This window comes from Leucopleurus acutus (assembly GCF_964270905.1).
Source record: "Leucopleurus acutus genome assembly, chromosome: 14".
Taxonomy (NCBI): domain Eukaryota; kingdom Metazoa; phylum Chordata; class Mammalia; order Artiodactyla; family Delphinidae; genus Leucopleurus; species Leucopleurus acutus.
Genome location: NC_139156.1, coordinates 78,525,843 through 78,546,839, shown reverse-complemented (window position 1 = coordinate 78,546,839; position 20,997 = coordinate 78,525,843). Strand labels below are relative to the sequence as shown.

Here is a 20,997-nt window from a genome sequence, read left to right as displayed (position 1 = left end):
GTAACATGAAGCTGGCTGCTTGTCCTCAGTTGTCAGTTGTTTTAAGACTGGCAGGTGAGAGCAGACACTTCCTGCCTTTGGTTTGGTTTCTGACTTTTTAACATGGCTGGGCCAACTCCCTTGCCTCGGTTTCCGCAGGTGAGGGCAGGGAGGAGAGGAGGAAGAAAGGGGATGCCGTAGCTTCTAAACTTTACTTTTTAGGGGTGTATGTGTGTGGTATCTATGAATATGTGGGAATATATGGAAAACGTGAATACGCTGGACAACTTGGATGTGCTGGGGGTGGTCAGGAGCCCAGGCCGTGTGTCCCTCCTCTGATCCGCGAACATCCACTCACCCGGGTAACCCACCTGGGCGCCCGCATCCACTCACCCGGGTAACCCACCTGGGCGCCCGCAAGTCCAGCCGCGCAGCGAGGCAGAGGGTGGGTGGGAGGCGTGGGCTGGTGCCGGCGGCCTCAGCTCGCAGCGCCGGAGGTTTGGGGCAGCACCGGGAACGCTGACGCGAAGCCCTGGCCCCGCTGCCCGCCAGCAAGTGCTCGGAGGGGCGGGGGCGGGGGCGGGGCCGGGGGCGGGCGGAGGCCCGGGGCGGGGCGGGGCGGGGCGGGGGGTGGGGGCGCGGCCGGGCGGCCACGTGACGGGCGGCGCGGGTATTAAGCGGGGCGGCCGCTGCTCCGCAGCCCGAGCTGGTGCTTCGCCCGCGACCCAGCGCCCAGGCGTGCCGCCCCGAGAGGACCGCGCGAAGGTCACCCCGCGCCCGCCAGCCCGTCCGCCGCCCGCGCCTCCGCCGAGCCCCGCGCGCCTCGCCGGCCCCGCCGCGTCTCCGCCCGCCCGTCCGACCGCCCGAGCCCCGCGCGCCCCGCCGCAGCCCCGGCCACCCGAGCGCCATGAACCAGATCGAGCCCGGCGTGCAGTACAACTACGTCTACGAAGATGACGAGTACATGATCCAGGAGGAGGAGTGGGACCGCGACCTGCTCCTCGACCCGGCCTGGGAGAAGCAGCAGAGGAAGGTCAGCCAGGGCCGCGTGCCCGCCGTCTGCGGGCTGGACCCGCGTGTCTGTGTGTCGCCTTTCCCGGGGGGCGACCGCCCGGGGGCGCCGCCGACCGTGTGGACTAGCGGGAGGGAGCTTGATGGAGGGTCGTGTTGTCCCATGTCCTCGTAGCCGGGAAAAGTCCAGGGACAGGCACGGACCTGGGCGTCGTGAGTGTGCGCGCGCACGATTGTGCGTGGGTGCGCGCGTGTGTCACATAAGAGTCACAAAACGAACAATGTTAGGGGAAGAACAGTGCAGCCGTTTCTGTTTTAACCTGCATTAGACCAGAGTGTGAAAGTCTCAGGTCTGCTCCTGACCCCTTGAGTCTGTGACCTTGGCCACAGAGTTGTGTCTTCTGGTCCCGTTGTGTCCCATTTCCCCCTAACCCGTCTTTCTCCAAGTAAAAGAGGTCAAAAGAACATCGGCTTCATTCCGATTTTCACAGAGCTGCCCCAGAGAGTAATTGAAAATCATTTATTACATGTTTTGGGGTTCCCTGGAGAGAGATGCTGTAAGAACACTAGACATTCACCGATAAATTAATAGTTATTTCACACTCTATTTACGGTTCATTGAGGTGAGCGCACAGGGACGAGGGAGTCAGCCAGCTCTAAAAGTTCCCTTCCCATCTTGGTTGGCGCTCTCTGGGGGCCCAGTGGAACATTCCACTATCTCAAGGTTTCTTCTTGATCCCCTTGGCTAGAATTCTAGGGACTGCTCACCAGGAGGCTAAATCTCGCCTCCTGTTTGGGCACAGAGCCTGGGCAGGTCAGGGATGCCAACCCAGACCTACTCACCCAACCTTATGATGACAGTGTCCTGGCAAAAGCAAAGTGCCCTCTGCTTTTCCCCCCTATTTTTCTCGGGGTGGGGCAAAGTGGGTTTCCCTTCTAAGGGCCTGCCATTAAGTGGATAACGTCTGTTGACCATCTGTGTGCCTGGGACTGCTCTGTGTAGCTGCCACTGTGGGTGATTATCTGATAGTGCCTGGTGAATGTGTCTGACTATAGGAAACACATACTCCCAACAAACAGTGTTAGCTGAAGGAGAGAGGTCCCACATTTGGATAATTATCAGATAACCATTTTAGGGTTTTTTTTTTTGTTATTTGTAAAATAACCATGGTATTTTCAAATCAAGATTTTTCTTTTGTTGTCTATTCTCTTTTAAAACCACTTACTATTATTGTTTTAAAGCTCTAATTTAGCTACATTTCATTCTCCCCCTTAGTTCCATCATCCCTGCCTTCTTGGAAACAGTAGAATGGGAGTGATAAGTAGAAGTTGAGTCTATAAAGGAGAATAAAATTTCAAACCTTCTACAATTTTTTAAACACCCGACTTGAGGATTATTAATGTGTTGTTATTATTAGTTCGTCATCTGAGCTAATTGCTGCATCATCAATGAGAAAGAAGTTAAATAGTTGCTTTAATTTTTAACAGTGAGTGTTTCTTTTTAAAAATTTTCCCCACAATTTTGATTACTACATTTTTTCATGGATTTTTTAAAAAGTCTCAAGTCTTTGTTGCAGAGATTGCTTTTTTTTTTTCCCTCATGAGGAAGAGCCAAATAGCTAAGGAATTGGACAGGTAGTCTGCCCATCATTCTTGAAAGTAATAGTCTAATCACAGTGGTTTCTGTTGATTTTTTAAAATTACAGTACAGGACAGAGTTAATTTTAGTTTCCAAAGACAACATTGATATATGTCTTCTGTCATATACATATAATTTTAAAATTATTTTTAATATATGATATATAATTATATATATTTTTAAATTCACAGTATTTTTGGATATAATTTCATTGTGATTTTTTTAAAGTTTGGGGTTCCTGCGTGAATATATTATTATAATTGTATAGCACTTGTATATTATATATTAAAAAACAGACATATGTCATCTTTTTCTCAGGTAGGTTGAGTGCTGTGTTGTGACTTTAGTGACAAACAAAACAGAGCCAAACATTACGTTAGGACACAGACCTGAACAGATCCAGAAGATCCTCTGTTTCTACTTTTGGTAGAGAACCCACTCAAGTCAGTAAAGTAATACTGAACTGTGAGGTCCGGGCAGGCAGAGCAATAGCCTCTATTTATGTCCTATGAGCCAAACTGCTGGAACAGGACAGGGATAAAATGCCATTGTTTCTATTGTGGGCTACCTTTTCCACACTTGCCATTTCAATGATATGCTGGGTATGAGATCTGTCAACAGATGCTGGTAACACATGATGACGTCTGTAGCGTTATAATGGATGAGGGACCTAATTATATCCACAGTTCACAGAGTCTCATGGGCTGTGGTAAACCTTGCTCTGGTATGGAATGCCTTGCTACAGAAGGACTTAGTAAAACTGTAGTGCTGTGTGTGTATGTGATGGGAGATCTTTTTTTTTTTTACATAAAATTTACCATCTTAACCATTTTATTTATTTATTTTTTGCCTTACGCGGGTCTCTCATTGTTTTGGCCTTTCCCGTTGCGGAGCACAGGCTCCGGATGCGCAGGCTCAGCGGCCATAGCTCACGGGCCCGGCCACTCCGCGGCATGTGCGATCTTCCCGGACCGGGGCACGAACCTGTGTTCCCTGCATCGGCAGGTGGACTCTCAACCACTGCGCCACCAGGGAAGCCCAATCTTAACTATTTTAAAGCGTCCAGTTCAGGCGTGCTACGTACATTCACATTGTTGTGCAATCAATCTCCAAGACTCTTCATCTTGCAGAATTAAACTCTGTATAAAACAATAACTTTCTATCCCCCCCACCCCCCAGCCCCTGGCAACCACCCTTCTACCTCTGTCTCCATGGATTTGACCCCTGGGGACCTCATATGGGTGGAATCACACACTATTTGTCCTTTTGCATCTGGCTTACTTCACTTAGCATAATGTCCTCAAGGTTCATCCACGTTGTGTCATGTGTCAGAATTTCCTTCCTTTTTAAGGCTGAGTAATATTTCACTGACTGTATGGACCACATTTTGTTTATCCATTCATTGATTGCTGCACACGTGGATTGCTTCTACCTTTTGGTTATTGTAAATAATGCTGCTGTGAACATGGGTGTACAAATATCTCTTCATGTCCCTGCTTTCGGATTTTTTTGGTTAGATACCTAGAAGTGGAATTTCTGGATCTTGTGGCAATGATTGGTTTTCAATTTTTTGAGCACATGCAGTGCTTTTTCCAAAAGAAAGGCAATTTAGAAGATGTTGAATTTAGCCTGAGCATGTACAGGCATTTCAGAGTGCTCTCCTCTTGCAGGGGTGTTTAAGAATATTTGTAGTCACGTAAATGAAGCTCTCTTTTGTGGACTTCTGAAACTTCTAGAGCTTTGGTGTTTAGAAGTAAGCTTCTCCTGGAAGCAAAGAGCACATTCAGCCTTTAATTCAACTGCGGCCTAATCGGGAGGTGACTTGTCAGAACAGCAATGCTGAATATGTGTGCTATCTCCGTGGGCACAGGGCGCTGTCCTTCACCACTCTGGGAGGCTAGAACAGGCCTTTTAAGGAAATGACTGTGTGTTTCGATACATAAAGGGCCCTTACATCCTTCATCTGTATAGGGCTAGGTGATCGATACTCTTTTTCACCAGCTGTGGAGAGCATAAGAGAGTCGTTCATTTATTCCACTTTCAGAATTCTGATTAGTTTTCATCGTGCCTAAAGAAATCCAAGTTCTTCCGCAGAGTCACAGTTTAGATGGAGCAGCTCAGTGTTCTCCTCAGCACACCTGCTGCCTGTCCTGTCATCAGGCTGAAATGTTGCCACGTGGGGTCAGGCAGTGGGGAAGGACGCTTGTGTGGGAGCAGCTGCGCACAGGTTGGATTAAATAGAGGATCCAGAACCTGCCAGTTGCCCCTTTCTGTGTCTCAAGGAGCAACTGCTGGTTAAGGGGGCAGGTCAAGGTTCTTCTCCCCTGCACAGTGGAGTAGGCTCTTGTGGGAATTTTCCCTGGGGAAAGAAAGGCACGAATTGTTCCAACGAGGTGAACGATTAAGGAGGGGCCTGGGAAGTGTCTCAGATTCATGAGACCCAGATGAATCTCAGCTCTGCCTGGTACCCTCTGTTTGGCGGTAATCAAGTCACTAAGCCTTTCGAGTTCCATCTCTTCATCTAGAAAATAAAGATAAGGGATTCCTGTCTTTCTTGCCTCACAGAGTTTTTCAGAATCAAATGGTCAAACTAGTTTATGTTGAAGGGGCTTTGTACGCTGTACAGGGATCTGTAAATGTTCAAATATTATTACTATCCTAGTGCAGCCTAATAATTAATTTCATCAGGTGGTGTCGTAGTAATTAGCACTGTGATTGAATTTGTGAGGTTGAAGAAGCACGTGATTTGTTCTTTAGTGACTTGGATGTACTTTTCAAAAAAATTGTGGTAAAATCTACATAACATAAAATTTACCATTTTAACCATTTTTAGGTGTACAATTCAGTGACATTAATACATTCACATTGTTGTGGAACCATCACCACCATCCATCTCCAGAACTTTTCCATCTCACCCCCAAGTTAAACTCTGTCTATTAAACAGTAACTTCCTAGTACCTCCTCCCCCCATGTACCTTTAAAGGTAGGGTTTACACGCTTCCACACTTAGAACAAGAAATTGTTTAATAACAAGTGCCAGGTGCTTGTTGTATAAAGCGCAAAAAATTTAGGAGATCAAGTAAGGAAAACCATTGTGGGTGAGGATAATGGGGAAACAGCTTTACAAGGGAGTAGAACTTGGGGTGGGCCTTAATTTGAGGAGTAACTAAATACTAGCTGGATGGCGAGGAGAGAGAAACAGAACATTCCTAGCTAGAGAAATAGAGTGAACAGTCTAGGCTTAACTGAAGCTAAAGATACAGATTCAGATTTAGAGAGAAAATTGCATAGGTAATCCGGGGCCAGTTTACAGAGGACCTAGGATGCCAGGGTGAGTGTGGACTTCATTCTTCAAGCAGTGCAGAGCTCTGGGAATATTTGAGCCAGGAAGAGCCATGCTTCAAGTAGAATATTGTTTGCAGAATAAATTGCAGTGGGTGAAGGGCTGAGGTGGGGGACCCAGGTAGAAGCCCATTACGGGAATGATACGTTTAAAGTGGTGAGGATTAGAAGCAGTGGTGAGGAAGCCATCAATTTGAGAGTGATCAAGAGGGATTATAAAAAGTATTAAATAACCCCATGTTGTTGCATGGCAGGCTGTTGTATAAATCCAATTAAGCAGACATGATCTCATCATTAGAGCTCCTGGGCTTAAAACTCAAGATAGTGATATTGACAAGTAACAAACAAACTAATGAGGAGTGTCTGCTTATCTAACCAGGAGAGGTGTCTGGGTGGAAGGCTGACCATTTACAGGATGTATCATTCAGTGCAGGGGCTGAGTGCTGAGGGGCAAGTTGTGTGTCCAGGTGGCCATTGCCTAAATGCAGGGCTGGAGTTTCAGGCAGCCTTTGATGTCCAGAGAGAGTTGCTGATGGGCAGGCTTGCAAAGGCAGAATCTTGTATGAGCCCTAAGAAATCTCTGCCCCCAGAAGGGCTGTTGTTCTCAAGATGCCCTTGGTTTGCTATGGAGAACCACAGGTGCAGGAGTCGTAAGGTGGGGAAATCACTCTTTGTGATTTCTGCATCTTCTCTTAGGCACTGCGGTGTGTCCTGGGGTCTGCCCTACCCCTTCAGCCACATTCACCAAGGAAGAAACTTGAGCCCAAGATACGATTTTCCAGGAGCGTGGGAGGAGGAATAGAACTCTTAGCTGGGAAGCCTAAAGAACAGCAGCTTCAGAAAACTGTCAGAAAGCCCTACAGTCGGTTGCTGCAGCTGGGCTACAGAAAAGGTGCAGCTCTGGGGTGGGTGGAGGCACTCCCGTGATGAGCAGAGGAGTTGGTACGGAATACGTTGGAGGACAGTCAGAATTGTACCGCTGTTTCCGTGGGAACGGTACTAGTTCTTCCAGAAAGAACAGAAAGCAGAGATGAGGGGGAAAACGCTTGCTAACTACTGTGCTAGACTTGGTTCAAAGGAAGGAAAACCTTGAGTGCCAGAAATGTGTTTTTCTAAAGAAGCTGAGGAACATGTTTTCCACAAGCACGTATCCGGCTGAGCACTTGCGCACTGGCCTCTGAGCCCACACCACACCTGTACCCCTCCCCACGATTTTCTTGATCAGAAACTGGATGCTTTCTCCTGCAGCCGTACTGAAGGGCAGAATAGAAGTGGAGCACAAGCATGGCTGTTTATCCTTTTCATTCCTTTGGCAGACGTTTATTACGGTCCCGCTAGAGGCCGGGGTTAGGGAATGGAATTGACACCACCCCAGGCTTTAAGGAGCTTGCAGCTTAGTTCAAGAGACACAAAGAGCAGTGAGAAGTACAGAGGAGGGACACCCAGTTCACCCTGGCCGGTGGAAGGGAGTGGAGAGCATTTCCAAAGCCCCTCCTGCATGGTCCCCTCTCCCGGTGCCTGGAAGCATCTTCCTCCCTGGCGCCCGTGCAGGGAAGCTGGGAGTCACCCTTGAGGCTTCCCTCTCTCTCAGCTCCTGTGAGCCCACCTCCTAAAGTCCTCCGGACCCTGCCCCTTCCTCCCATCATGTGCTTTAAGGCTTTCAGGGCCTCTGCACTTCCTGCCTGGATGGGGGTGGTGGCCCCTGCTTTTGTCACCCTTCCACATACCGTACTTGCCTTCAGGCTTTTTTCTGCCTGACGCTGCAGGAGGGATCTGTATAAAACACAAGCCTGGTCATGGTATTTCTGCTTAAAGCCCCTGTGTGGTTCTTTATTGCCTTCAGGAGGGTGTTGGGAGCCAGGCCTGAGCCAGCTTCTGTCTGCTGCGCCTCTCCCCCTAGGGCTCCTGGAGCCCACGTGTTTGATTCTCCTCTTGGCTTATACCTGAGACTACCTCCTCTACCCGCCCTGGGAGTTCTTCTTCCTCGGGCCCCTCCTCTAGAACATGGGTCCCTGGGTGCTGTCCTGGTCTCCCCTATGAGCAGACACTGTCCTGTGGCCCCCTGGCCCTGCAATGGTCCTGCTTAGAGTCTGCACTCACATTTGTGAAATGCAGGAATTCTAAGTCATATTTCTGAAAAGAATTTAGTACAATTAAATTTTTTTTTTGCAATCTTTGCAACTCCTTGAGCTACAAATGTGTTAAGTCCAGCTCATACTCGTTTAATGCTCCTTACAGAGCAAGTTCCCCAAACGACGGACTTCTCCGACTTAGCTCTTATTCTCAGACTGAGCCTACGAAGATAAGCTGTTTAATTAAAAAAATAACAATAATTTGTAATTTAGAGATTTGGGGAATAAAATAAAATCATACATGTAGATTTATTTAAATGATACTAAAATGTGTCACCATATTAATGAACAAAGCTCTGGGAGCCCAAACTGGATTGGAAATGACTGTTTTGTCCAGATTGAAAACCTTTACCCACATCATAGAGAAAATTCCAAATTCATTTAGATTCAGAGAAGTATACATTTAAATTTGTTCTTCTCAATGTAAAACCTGGTAAGACAAAAACTTTTGGAAGACATGGTAGGCTTCACAGTAGCGGAAATGGAAAAGAGAGAAGAGATGCAGATGATTCTGCAGAGTATGTGGACCCTGGAAAAGAATTGGCCTGGGCGGTATCGATATAAGCCGAACCCAAGACTACAGAGTTAGCATGGCATTGAGTTGTCTTGCTGTGTTTGTTTGTCTTTGCTAGGGGATAAATGTATTAGTCATCATTCCTAGAAATTACTGTATAATGAAAATAGATTCTCATTAGCCTCTGTTACAACCTTTTCATTAAAAGTCATGCTATCGCGGGAAAAACTCTTATTTTTTAGTGATTGTGAGGATCAAGTGGGCAAGTAAGTGAATATGAGGTTGAGGGGAAATGAGAACAGTATTTGATATTGAAGGTATGACTGAGTCTTATACAGACAATTATAATTGAGATTGGCAACTCAAGAAATGCTCGGGAATTCCCTGGCTGTCCAGTGGTTAGGGCTCCACGCTTCCACTGCAGGAGACACGGGTTGGATCCCTGGCCGAGGAACTAAGATGCTGCATGCCACGCAGCACGGCCAAAAAAAAAAAAAATCCTGTCTTTTAGAGTCATGAGGAGTCTTTAAGTTTCTTCATTATAGTCCAACAGGATGGGAAGATAATAATTATTTAGAAGGTAGGTAATCTAATCTCATTGTTTTTTATTAGGATTTTAAGATATTTTGTATGCATTAGGTTGAACCGTAGGAAATTTTTGACACTGACCATTTTGACCTCCAAACATTGCAGTTTCTTATGGCTCAACCCAATAAAACCACTTTACCACTATTGTCCCACTATATTCAAGTTACTTGACCAAGACCACACCACAGCCAAGCCATAAAACTGAGTTCAGCTTGTTTCTAGTCTTACCTCTAATGCCTTTGGTATCCATTTGGGAAAATAAGGGGTGGTTAGGTTTTGTAGAAGTTAAAAATGTGAGGTTTGGATTGAGGGCTTGACAGCCCATGGAAATATCGAGAAGGAAGGTCAAGCCTAGAGATTTAGGTGTGGGAGTTATCTGCTCAGAGGCCATGGTTGAAACTGTAAGGAGGGGATAGTGGAAGATCTACCTGCCAGGTGCTGAGGTGAGCTTAACATCGAGGGCTCCCAGAGGAAGCAGTGATTACTGGAACGTGGAAGCCTCGCTTCTCTGGATGAAACCATGCATTTACTGGATGACTTAGATGAACTGTCGAAATGTCTGATTTTCTTCCGGGAGAAATCTCACCTTGGTATTTCTCTGGAACTTCGCCAGTCCGTCTGAATCTGACATTTGAATCCGTTTAGTCGCTGGAACAGAAACCCAGGGCTTTGGCACCGTGGAATGGGAGATCTTTTAGCTCATGAGATAAGTTATGCTTGCAAAGGAAGTGAAAAGCTGTAAGAAACTATTTATGGCGGTGTGCTCAAGTCTGTGACATAAAATCCTTCTGCAGCTGGAATGGCCAAGGCTGGGCTTTATTGAGGAAGACTTTATTGAAAATTTGTAAGGATTACTGAAGAAAGTAGTTTCATTACTGAAAAGAATTGGTTTCATCTTAACATACCAAGTGTAGCATTCAACCACAAGGTGGGTTTCCCTTTTCTGTTTTATCATTTATAAAATTAAGAAAATAGGATGAGTGGTGGTCCTCATTTAGGGGTTTTGTTTTAAGGTTTTAAAAATATTATTGATATTTTGGGTGTATCAGTCATGAAAATAGTGAAAGACATAACAGAATTGCAGTCAGTTTCGAGATTACCCATAGAGGGTAATATTTTCCTATTTTAAAACAAATCCATGTTGGAGGGGCGGCAAGGGTAAAGATCAGGTTGGGCTGGGACGTGAGGAGGGGATATTCGTTGGAAAAATGCAAACCATGTGTTTTACGTTTTGTAAACCGTACAATTTCTATTCTGTTACTGCAGTTTATGAAATAGGAAGTATCTGAATATTTCATTGCATACCTTTCCTGTTAAATTTTGGGACAAAATGTTTATTTTCATTTTTTCAGTATAACAGCAAAACAAAAATACTCCAGTAAGACAGTAAAAGTGATATTTTAAGATATGGATTTTTTTCCAGTGGATTAAAAAAAGAATGGGAGGGGATTTGGCATATGGTTCCCAGTATCCCCAACTATTCAGTATATAGGGCAGAGCAGCTATTTATTGAGAATTTGCAGGCACTGTTTAGACCATACGTATTATTTTATTCGAACGTCACAACAGTCTTAGGAGATGAGTATTGTGATTCTCATTTTTCAACCAGGGAGATTAAGTAACTTACCTAAGGGTGGTTGAGGGTGGGGAAGTGGTAGCTGGAACATGCACACAGAATTTTGTCTAAATTACAAAGATATTCTCTCTCACAATCGAAATTTTATAACACATGGAGATGCTAATTATTTTATTGCACATTTTGGTCTGCAAGTGCCAGAGCTGAAGTTTGGATCCAGGATGCTTAACTCCAGAGGCAGTGCTTTTATTTTTATATTTTTAAAATTTATTTTGTTGAATTTTAGTTGATTTATAATGTTGTGTTAATTTCTGCTATACAGCAAAGTGATTCAGTTAGACATATATATTCTTTTCCATTATGGTTTATCCCAGGATATTGAATATAGTTCCCTCTGCTATACAGTAAGACCTTGTGGTTTATCCATTATATATATATAATAGTTTGCTTCTGCTAACCCCAGACTCTCAATCTGTCTCCTTCCCCCTTGGCAGCCACAGGTCTGTTCTCTATGTCTGTGAGTCTGTCTGTTTTACAGATAAGTTCATTTGTGTCTTGTTTTACATTTCACATACAAGTGATACAATATGGTATTTGTCTTTCTCTTTCTGACTTATTTCACTTAGTATGATAATCTCTAGGCCCATCCATGTTGCTGCAAATGGCATTATTTCATTCTTTTTAATGGCTGAGTAGTATTCCATTGTATATATGTACCACATCTTCTTTATCCATTCCTCTGTTGATGGACATCTAGGCTGTTTATTGGCTATTGTGAGTAGTCAAAGGTGGTGCTTTTTAACCACTAAATTTTTCTGTTTTCGTTGCTTTTTTGCTCAGAGTTTTAACCAACAACTCAGAGAAAACGCCTAGAATTCAGTATTCCTAAGTTTTCACTTATCCAAAACCTACTGCCCATGCATAAGGGTGTGTGTGTCTGAATTTTTAATTTCTAAATGGGTCCAGGGAGAGCATCTGATGAGAATGAGAAGACTAAATTTTGAGTTATGGAAAATACTGTCCTTCCAAGGTAACCCCAAGTGAGGGCCTAGCAATCACTCTGTCCCACAAAAGTGCCGGAGGAGGAGGAAAGGGACCACAGGAAAAGCCAACTACACCTCTCAAATGGAGGCTTACAGGACATGCCATTAAGGGCACATCTTTGGAATTACCTGCTGGTCTGTCTGACACAGTTCCAAAAAGAAGCCAGAGTTCAGGATGCCTAAGCATTTGAGTCAGTTTCCGTTTGGAACTAGAAAAGGAGACTTCCAGTGGCAAGAGCATAGATTAGAGCCATCCTCCTGCAGACGTGATGTCTTAGTGGACAGGGATGTTCTCCAAGATTTGGGCTCCACGGAGATTTGGCCAAAGGCAGTGCCAAGGACTCCCTTCACTTTACATTGAAAAAAATCCTGGCTTTCTTTTATTTATTTTTAACTTCTTATTATGGAAAATTTCAAACATATATAAAAACGGAGAGGACATATAGCGAATCCCTCTGAATCCCACTGGCCAAGGAAAACCAAAGTTTCATGAATAGGGGATGCCTGGTTCTTTTTTTCCCCAGCTTTATTGAGCTGTCATTGACAAATAAAACATTTTATATATTTAAAGTGTGCCACATGTTTTGATAAATGTATACATTGTGAAATAATTACCAGGGATGTCCAATACTAAAAGGAAAAAAGTTTTTATGTTCAATAGATGCTTTATTCTCTAAACGAAATTTTGAATCAAAACTGCCAATTAAGCCTACAGTTAGTTGCCTTCCCTGTTTTGAAACATCAGTCTCCTCCCCCCCAGACCCCACGCTTCCTGCTACCCCTTTTGGCTGTCCAGGCCTCCTCCCTGCTCTGCTGGGATACCTCTCCTAACCCCCAGTTCTCCTAGTAATTTCTCATGCTGTTAATGTTACAACTGGCTATTTCTAAAAACCAAAGATTGCCAAGACCTGCTTTTCCAGAGATCATCAATATTTTAAAGGTGACCTTTCTAAGACAATAACGCTGTTATCTAATTCCAATGGTGAATTTCAGGCTCTGTAGGAGAAGAGGACAGAATTGTGCAAAGAAAGCACTGTTGGTAGAGGTAAAGCCTTTTAACATCCTGTAAACGGGGATGGTTAACTGCTGTTTGTGGCCCCTTGTAAAGTCAGTACTGATAGGGTATTTCTCTTCTCCTGCTGCAGACTGATCTGGTAAACTGACCCCATAACCTCCTTCGGGTTTATTGGTCTAGCTCCCGCGACCACTGCTTTTACTTCTTTGAGTGGGGAGCCTGAATTTGAGACAGGAGGTGGGCACCGTGTCTGAAGAGGCTGAATTTGATACCTCTGCATCTTTGTTTCCTCCACCACCCCAGAGTGCAGGGAGGAAGGAGCAGAACACACGTGTTAAGTGTTCTTGGGGAAAGGTTATTTTTAGGGGCAGTTTTGCCAAGACTGCTTCTGCAGCTTTTCTTTAGGTACAGATCACATCCTCACCTGCTTAGGTATGTGAATTTCTAGGGGAGCCCTGGGAGGGATGGGGGCTGCTGCCTGCACGTAGCAGTTCCAGGCCACCTCCTTCCTTACAAAGATTCATTTTAGTTTGTTTCCCAGCTTTATTGAGATGTAATTGACATGTAATATTGTGTAAGTTGAAGGGTTACAACATCTTGCCCATCTCTCAGGTTCTCTATTCTTTTTTTTTTTAAGAAGATGTTGGGGGTAGGAGTTTATTAATTAATTTATTTATTTTTGCTGTGTTGCGTCTTCGTTTCTGTACGAGGGCTTTCTCTAGTTGTGGCAGGCAGGGGCCACTCTTCATCGCGACGTGTGGGCCTCTCACTATCGTGATGTCTCTTGTTGCGGAGCACAGGCTCCAGACGCGCAGGCTCAGTAGTTGTGGCTCACAGGCCTAGTTGCTCCGCCGCATGTGGGATCTTCCCAGACCAGCGCTCGAACCCATGTCCCCTGCATTAGCGGGCAGATTCTCAACCACTGCGCCACCAGGGAAGCCCAGGTTCTCTATTCTTTATGGAAGGAAATGAGGAAGGAGGGTGGACTGATTCCAGAGGTAGGGTGACCCCTCATCCAGGTTTGCCCAGGACAATCCTAGTTGTGGCTCTTGTCCCAGAGTAACTATAAATAGCATCACCTTTGACTCTCAGAAGTGGTCCAGTTCGAATTCTGTGGTCACTGTTCAGAGGAGATACACAAGGCCACCTCAGAGAAGGTTACCATAATATTGAGACCCAAATAATTTGTATATTGGACAGTAATGCCTTTTCTCAAAGTTCTGGCCTATTTCTGAACTTGAAAAAATGCAAATATTGGTGAAATGAGAGTTCTAAAACTTCGACAGTTTTAAATATCACTGTCTAGTAATTTCTGAATCTTCTAACTCACGAATCCTTTAGAAGACCAAGCCTTGTAGCCAGCGGTGGGAGTGAGCCCTGCGTCTGGAGGGTGTGGGACCACGGACCCCGCTGGATGCCTACTGTGGGCCAGGTTTCCCCCTGAAATGCACATTGTCGTCGTCCTTATGGTAGTTTGTATGCCGTCCGTGTGGTTTTATAAATAGTATATATACTCATACTTCAGATAGCTTGCTATTAATATGTGCTAGGCTTTAAGGATGCTTATTTTGCACATCTAAAAAACGAAGGGTTAAACTTTATTGAGATATCTGGACTAATTTCCAAGGTTGGATCGCTGGGTTTGTTCTTATGACAGCTTAAGTCTTTTTCTAATAAAATTGTATATATCTTTAGACACTTGAAAGTCTGGAAGTGAAGCGGTGATAAATATATTTACTGTGGGACAAAATCATGTTTAATGTAAAATTGTCCCTTCTGTCATGAGACACAGGTGGGGCTGTCACCATTCGAGTCCATTAAGGACTTGGTCGGGAAGCAGGGTGAGTGTTGTCAGAAATACTTGGGGAGTGACAGTGGGTTCTATTGCTGTCTGTCACTGGTGTCTGGGTAACTGGATACTGAGGATTTCTCTGCTGCGGTCCTTGGACTTGGACAGTGTGTACCTTCTCCGTGGGCATTTTAAAACTTCACATTGAAATAGGGATTTTAGTGTCAAACTTAAAAAAAGGTCCTGAAGTAGCACCTCACCGACTGATTAACTTAAGAAATGTAAGCTTGCTGGAGTGTATCCAATTTAAGTAGTTTTTCTTTTACAGGTAAAAAGATGGAGGCTGAGTGAAAGAAAGCTAGCTAACATAATTACAGATAACCAGGGAAGGGAGAAGAATCTAGCCTAACCAATTATATAGACTTTCCCAAACTACCTTTTTAAGATACATTTTCAAATAATCACATCACCCAAGTCATATGTCTTCACTACAGAAAATATGGAGAAGAAATTTAAAAAGTCATACCGTAGGGAAAACTAGTGTTAACATTTTGCCATATTGCCTGCTAGATGACTTGACGCTGTACTAGAAAAGCATATATTTCTGTGTCTTATACTATAATATATAACTGTCTGAAATGGCTCAGGATACGAAGACTTTATTATCTATTTTTATGAACACTTTTTAGTCAGCATGAGCCCTAGGGAAGAACTTCTCGATGGAGGAAATCCCAGCCTGGTTCCCCCAGGGCGGAGTGGGCAGGAACTTTGGAAATGACCAGCTTTCCTGGTTTTTAGCCCTTCTGTTTTCCAGAGCTTTCCGCATATGTAGAGCAAAGCTGTAGACGGACCTGACTGGGGGCTGTTCCTCACTTAGAACTGTGCTCTGTCCAAACTGCCAACGCAGAGACTGGCGTATTATAGAGAGCTGTTCCCTTCGAAATGAACACTTGCATTTCTCTGTGCAGGCAGCCATTTGTTTGGGTCCCTGAAAATAGTAACAGTATGGTGAACCTGAATTAAAGAATATTTATTTTGGTGTCTGGGTAGTACAAGCTGCTTCCCCGGTTGCTGGGATGGACCGGGGTTGGGGAGGGGGACATCAGTGTGCTTTTCTTTAAACTGGAATTCATCCTCAAGAAGAGAATCGTGGAAGTACAATTAATGTTGCTTTTGCCTATAACCGAGCACAGTTGGGTCTGCCCTGTCCCAGAGCCATGTCTTACACGTAATTACCCAGGCTCCCAGGGAACAAGTTATTTTGGAAAGCATAACTTAGGATCAATCGTATGTGAGGCTGTTGGGAGCCTTAAATGCTTGCTTACCAGAAAGTCGTCAAAGGAATTCTCCACGGAGGTCGTGCCAGCTTGGGGGAGGCAGGTGTGACCCCACAAAACTCCCAGCCAGCGGCTAAGTCAGGCTCTTGACCTCAGGAAATCTTTCAGCTCAGGTGACCAGGCACCAATAGCTTTCATGTGGTTCTTTGAGCTTACCGCTTTTTGTTTTTAATACTTTAGAGCAAAAATGACCAAAACTTTGATTCTGTAGAGATTTGATTTGGTTAGCGTATGCCTCCAATTGTTTAGGAAGTATCTGCATATTTCTAATCTTAACTTTTTTTTTTCCCATTTAACAGTTAAAATGGGGGAGTTTCATCAAGATCATTTAACTGTCCTTTAGAAGACAGAAGGCTGTAACTTTTTTTTTTTATAATTAAGATTTTGTTTCAAGCATTGCAAAACATCCCTTGGAATTAAAGGAGAGGTAGTTTGGATTGCAAACTAGTATTGGGAGTCAGTGGCTCACAGAAGTGTTTGATGTCCTTGCTAGGTTGCTTCCCTCTACCTTGAGGACTACAGAGATGCAGAGATGAGTAACTGCCCCTGAAAAATAAGAATTAGGAGAATGAGTAATAAGGACTCCTGTAAGTGGTAATAAAATGTTTGTAGGAAATTTCATGAGCTGGGAGGAAATTAACAGATGGAGGTACTTCAGCTTCCAGAGAAATGTAAGATTTTTTTATGAAACAGAGAAAAGTGCTAAATAATTCAACCCAAATCCAATATTATTTCTGGTGATCTGTATAAGAGGGAACACTGGGACGCACATTGGGTTTTAAATGAAAAAGGAATGCAGTAAGCTGAGACTTCAGACAGTTGTCATTTTCACAGGACAAGCAAAGCGTACTGTTATTAACATCAGCAAGTGATAGACCTCAGTTATTTTAGTGTATCATTCTTTTTGTAAAATTTTTGCTCATGTCCTTTTTTATTTTTTATTGAAGTATAGTTGATTTACAATGTTGTGTTGATTTCTGGTGTACAGCAAAGTGATTCAGTTATATATATATAACATAACTATATACTTCCCTTATAGTTTATTACAAGATACTGAATATAGTTCCCGGTGCTGTATAGTAGGACCTTGTCGTTTATCTATTTTATATATATTAGTTTGTATCTGCTAATCCCAAACTCCTAATTTATCGCTCCCCCACCCTCTTTCCCCTTTGGTAACCATAAATTTGTTTTCTGTGTATCATTCTTGTGCATTAATTACTATTTGTCTTCATCAAAATCAGTAAAATTTAGACCAGAATAGTGAATATTTTAGCACATGTGAATGTTGACCTCTTTTTAGAAGAAAGACTAAAACTATTAAAAGATAGTTCTTAAATAAAGGTAAAACCACGACTCTCATACAAGAAGAAAAATAAACACGTTAAAGATGTTATTTAACTTACTAATGAGAAAACTGGAGAGGTGTTCCAGCCAGTTCAAAAGAGACTCTGAAGAACAGTAACATTTATAGATCGGTAATATTGAAATTAATGTCCAAATGGTGGCAGATACTTTTCTGTGGGTGGAAGGAGGGTTGTCCCTGAACTGGACAGAATGCATTCCTTGTCTGTGGACAAGAATGACTTTGCATTGCTCTTGATCATCTTTGGCTTAGATAGATGAGCTGTAGAAGAGCGTAGAAGTGATGCCGTAGACAATGCACAACTTTCCCTTTGGAGCTCAGATGCTTCCCAACATAAAGTACCTCATTTAGCTATTTCCTCTTTGCAAATTTCATAACTTTCTGTTACATCCTTTCTGGAAGTTACAGAAGAGACTCCACATAGTAGGCAGGTCATTCCTTTTTTATTTATTTACTTATTTATTTTTAATTTGGTTGAGACTGGGTCTTAGTTGCGGCAGGCGGACTCCTTAGTTGCAGCACGTGGGATCCTTAGTTGTGGCATGCGGGATCTTTAGTTGCGGCATGTGAACTCTTAGTTGCACCATGTGGGATCTAGTTCCCTGACCAGGGATTGGACCCAGGCCCTCTGCATTGGGAGTGTGGAGTCTTATCCACTGCTCCATCAGGGAAGTCCCAGACAGGTCATTCCTTAAACCGGAATTAGTCCGGGCTAGACTTGGCTTTGTTAAAAAAACTGAAAAACATTTTTGTCCCGTTAGGCAGCCTCAAGGGTTTTTAGCACATTTCTTTATCTATTCTGAACATCCAGGGACTAAATGGAAGTCAGTCTTATGAGCCTGGTGATTGAAGCCTAAAATTCACGATGAAAACCAGACCTGGTTAAGACTGTCTTTTCAGAGGCTGGGAGAGCCATCTTTAACCTCCCCACTTCAGTCATCCATTAGCCTGATTCTATTTTTAGGTCCCCTCAGCAGTAAGGTTGCCTTTTACTTTTTCTGAGGTGTTTTTTGGGAAACAAGATTACAGACTCCTCTTTTTTAACGTTTAAGGATTCTCTAGTTAAGTTTGACACGATAATAATAATTTTCAAAAGCCTGGAACTTGAGCAAATAGAGATTTTTAGCTCCGTGCTGTTTTTTATTTTTTCAGTTTAAAAAGTCTGATTGCTCTCTCCTTTGATCTATTCCAGAAGGTCAAATAAGATGTTATTCAGCAAATAGTTACTGAGTGCCACTAGGTCCCGGGCACTGTCTAGAACACAAAACAAAAATCCCAGCTTCTCTGTGTGGCACTTTCACAGATATTTTTAGAATGTTCCAGGTGGTGGTGTCACCCACCAGGTATTTCTGAGACGATTATTCCTGCTTCCCTACCAAGTCCTTAAAGAATTCTAAATGGTGACAGCCCTACTTGAGTTGTTTGTAGGCTTTGATATTCCTTAATTAGAAATTGTTAGATATTCTCACATTGCCTACAAAGAGATCCTGAATCCTGCTTGAAGGCAGTATTTGTTGGGGAAGAATAAGTGGGAAAAGGCTGCCTCTGTTTTTTTTCTTTCTTTGTCTTTGAGTAATCAAATTTGTATTGATGAGTATTCCTGTTACTCAAGTTAAAAGCAGTATGTTGTTACTGTTGAGGCTCCAATTCATTTATGACTGAAATTGTCAAGTTTAAGCTTGAAGTATTAAAAATTTGAATGAGTGCTAGCTCTGTGTGCGTGAATACAGGTGTCCCTGCTTGGTGCTGATACAAAGGTGAATGAGGGAAGACTAGGGGCTTCTGTGTTCATTTTGTGGTTCTCTGATTCATAATATGTATGCCTGCGGGCATATAGAAGCCTGGGAAACCAGTTGTGGGCCTTCCATTTGCAATGGAATGCAGTGGTATTTGTCTTTAAAAAAATTTTTAAATTTATTTTATTATTTTACTTTATTTAAAAATATTTTTTGGCTGAGTTGGGTCTTCGTTGCGGTGCGCGGGCTGCTTCTTGTGGTGACTTCTCTTGTGGAGCACGGGCTTCAGTAGTTGTGGCATGCAGGCTGAGTAGTTGTGGCTCACGGGCTCTAGAGCGGAGGTTTAGTAGTTGTGGTGCACGGCCCTAGTTGCTCCACGGCATGTGGGATCTCCCCGGACCAGGGCTCAAGCCCGTGTCCCCTGCATTGGCAGGCAGATTCTTAACCACTGTGCCACCAGGGAAGCCTGGAATTTGTCGTTTTACACAAGTTAATTTTAAAGTTCATGGGAAAAATATTTTTATCCTCTATGAGCAAAAACTAGTGCTCTAAGCACCTTGTATCTTCAGGAAATTAAGATATGCCAGTGGGTGTCCTTGTTTCTTTTAATGGTGGGGTGAGTACTTGTGATAAACCAGCAAAGATGGAGACCTGGCATGATTCTGGGTTCTTGGATCACAGACCTCCTTGTATCCTTCTCTGTGTACAGCAGTAGGCTATGAAATGTGCTGAGTGACAGCATGTTTATGTTCAGTTATCAGAGGTGGAATATCTCCTCTGTTCAAGTAGACATAAATTGTGACCATGGGCTGTCTTCATTTTTCTATGCGATGACTTACTTCCATTTCCATTGTAAGCACTTCAGGTTTCTTTGAATTGCCATCACAGACTGCTGGTATTTCTGTGTGTGTTCCTGTAGCATTTATATTTGCAAAATATTTTCCAGTCGCTTACAATTCATCACACTTCCCAGCCAACTCATCGAATTAGGTCCATGGTGCATTGCTTAGGGGAAGAAATAAGCCACATGATTAGCAGAGGCAAACTATTATATATAGGATGGATAAACAACAAGGTCCTACTGTACAGAACAGGGAACTATATTTAATATCCTGTAATAAACCATAATGGAAAAGAATATGAAAAAGCATATATGTATAACTGAGTCACTTTGCTGTACAGCAGAAATTAACACAACATTGTAAATCAACTGTACTTCAATAAAATGAAAAGAATACAGGATAAATCCAAGGAGAAACATGCTAAGACACCTATTAATCACACTATCAAAAATTAAATACACAGAAAAAAATACTAAAAGCAGCAAGGGAAAAGCAACAAATAACATACAAGGCAATCTCCATAAGGTTAACAGCTGATCTTTCAGCAGAAACTCTGCAAGCCAGAAGGGAATGGCAGGACATATTTAAAGTGATGAAAGGGAAAAACCTACAACGAAGATCACTCTACTCAGCAAGGATCTCATTCAGATTCGATGGAGAAATTAAAACCTTTACAGACAAGCAGAAGCTAAGAGAATTCAGCACCACCAAACCAACTTTACAACAAATGCTAAAGGAACTTCCCTAGGCAGGAAACACAAGAGAAGCAAAAGACCTACAATAACAAACCCAAAACAATTAACAAAATGGTAATAGGAACATACATATTGATAATTACCTTAAATGTAAATGGATTAAATGTTCCCACCAAAAGACACGGACTGGCTGAATGGATACAAAAACAAGACCCTTATATATGCTGTCTATAAGAGACCCACTTCAGACCTAGGAACACATACAGACCGAAAGGAAGGGGATTGGAAAAAGATAGTCCATGCAAATGGAAATCAAAAGAAAGCTGGAGTAGCAATTCTCATATCAGACAAAATAGACTTTAAAATAAAGACTATTACAAGAGACAAAGAAGG

At 43.2% G+C, this 20,997-nt stretch overlaps 1 protein-coding gene across 2 annotated transcripts in view; it reads left to right on the top strand.

Annotated features, from left to right (window-relative positions):
• Positions 1-886: 886 nt before the first annotated feature.
• ACTN2 (actinin alpha 2) overlaps positions 887-20,997 on the top strand; it is a gene marked incomplete at both ends in the record, with an annotated part of 76,989 nt that continues 56,878 nt past the window's right edge. Inside the window, one exon of one of the 2 annotated variants that reach the window (XM_082854638.1) lies at positions 887-1,012. In XM_082854638.1, the coding sequence (XP_082710764.1) occupies positions 887-1,012 (126 nt within the window). The remainder of the gene's footprint in view (positions 1,013-20,997) is intronic. The other variant, XM_082854637.1, reaches the window with a different exon arrangement.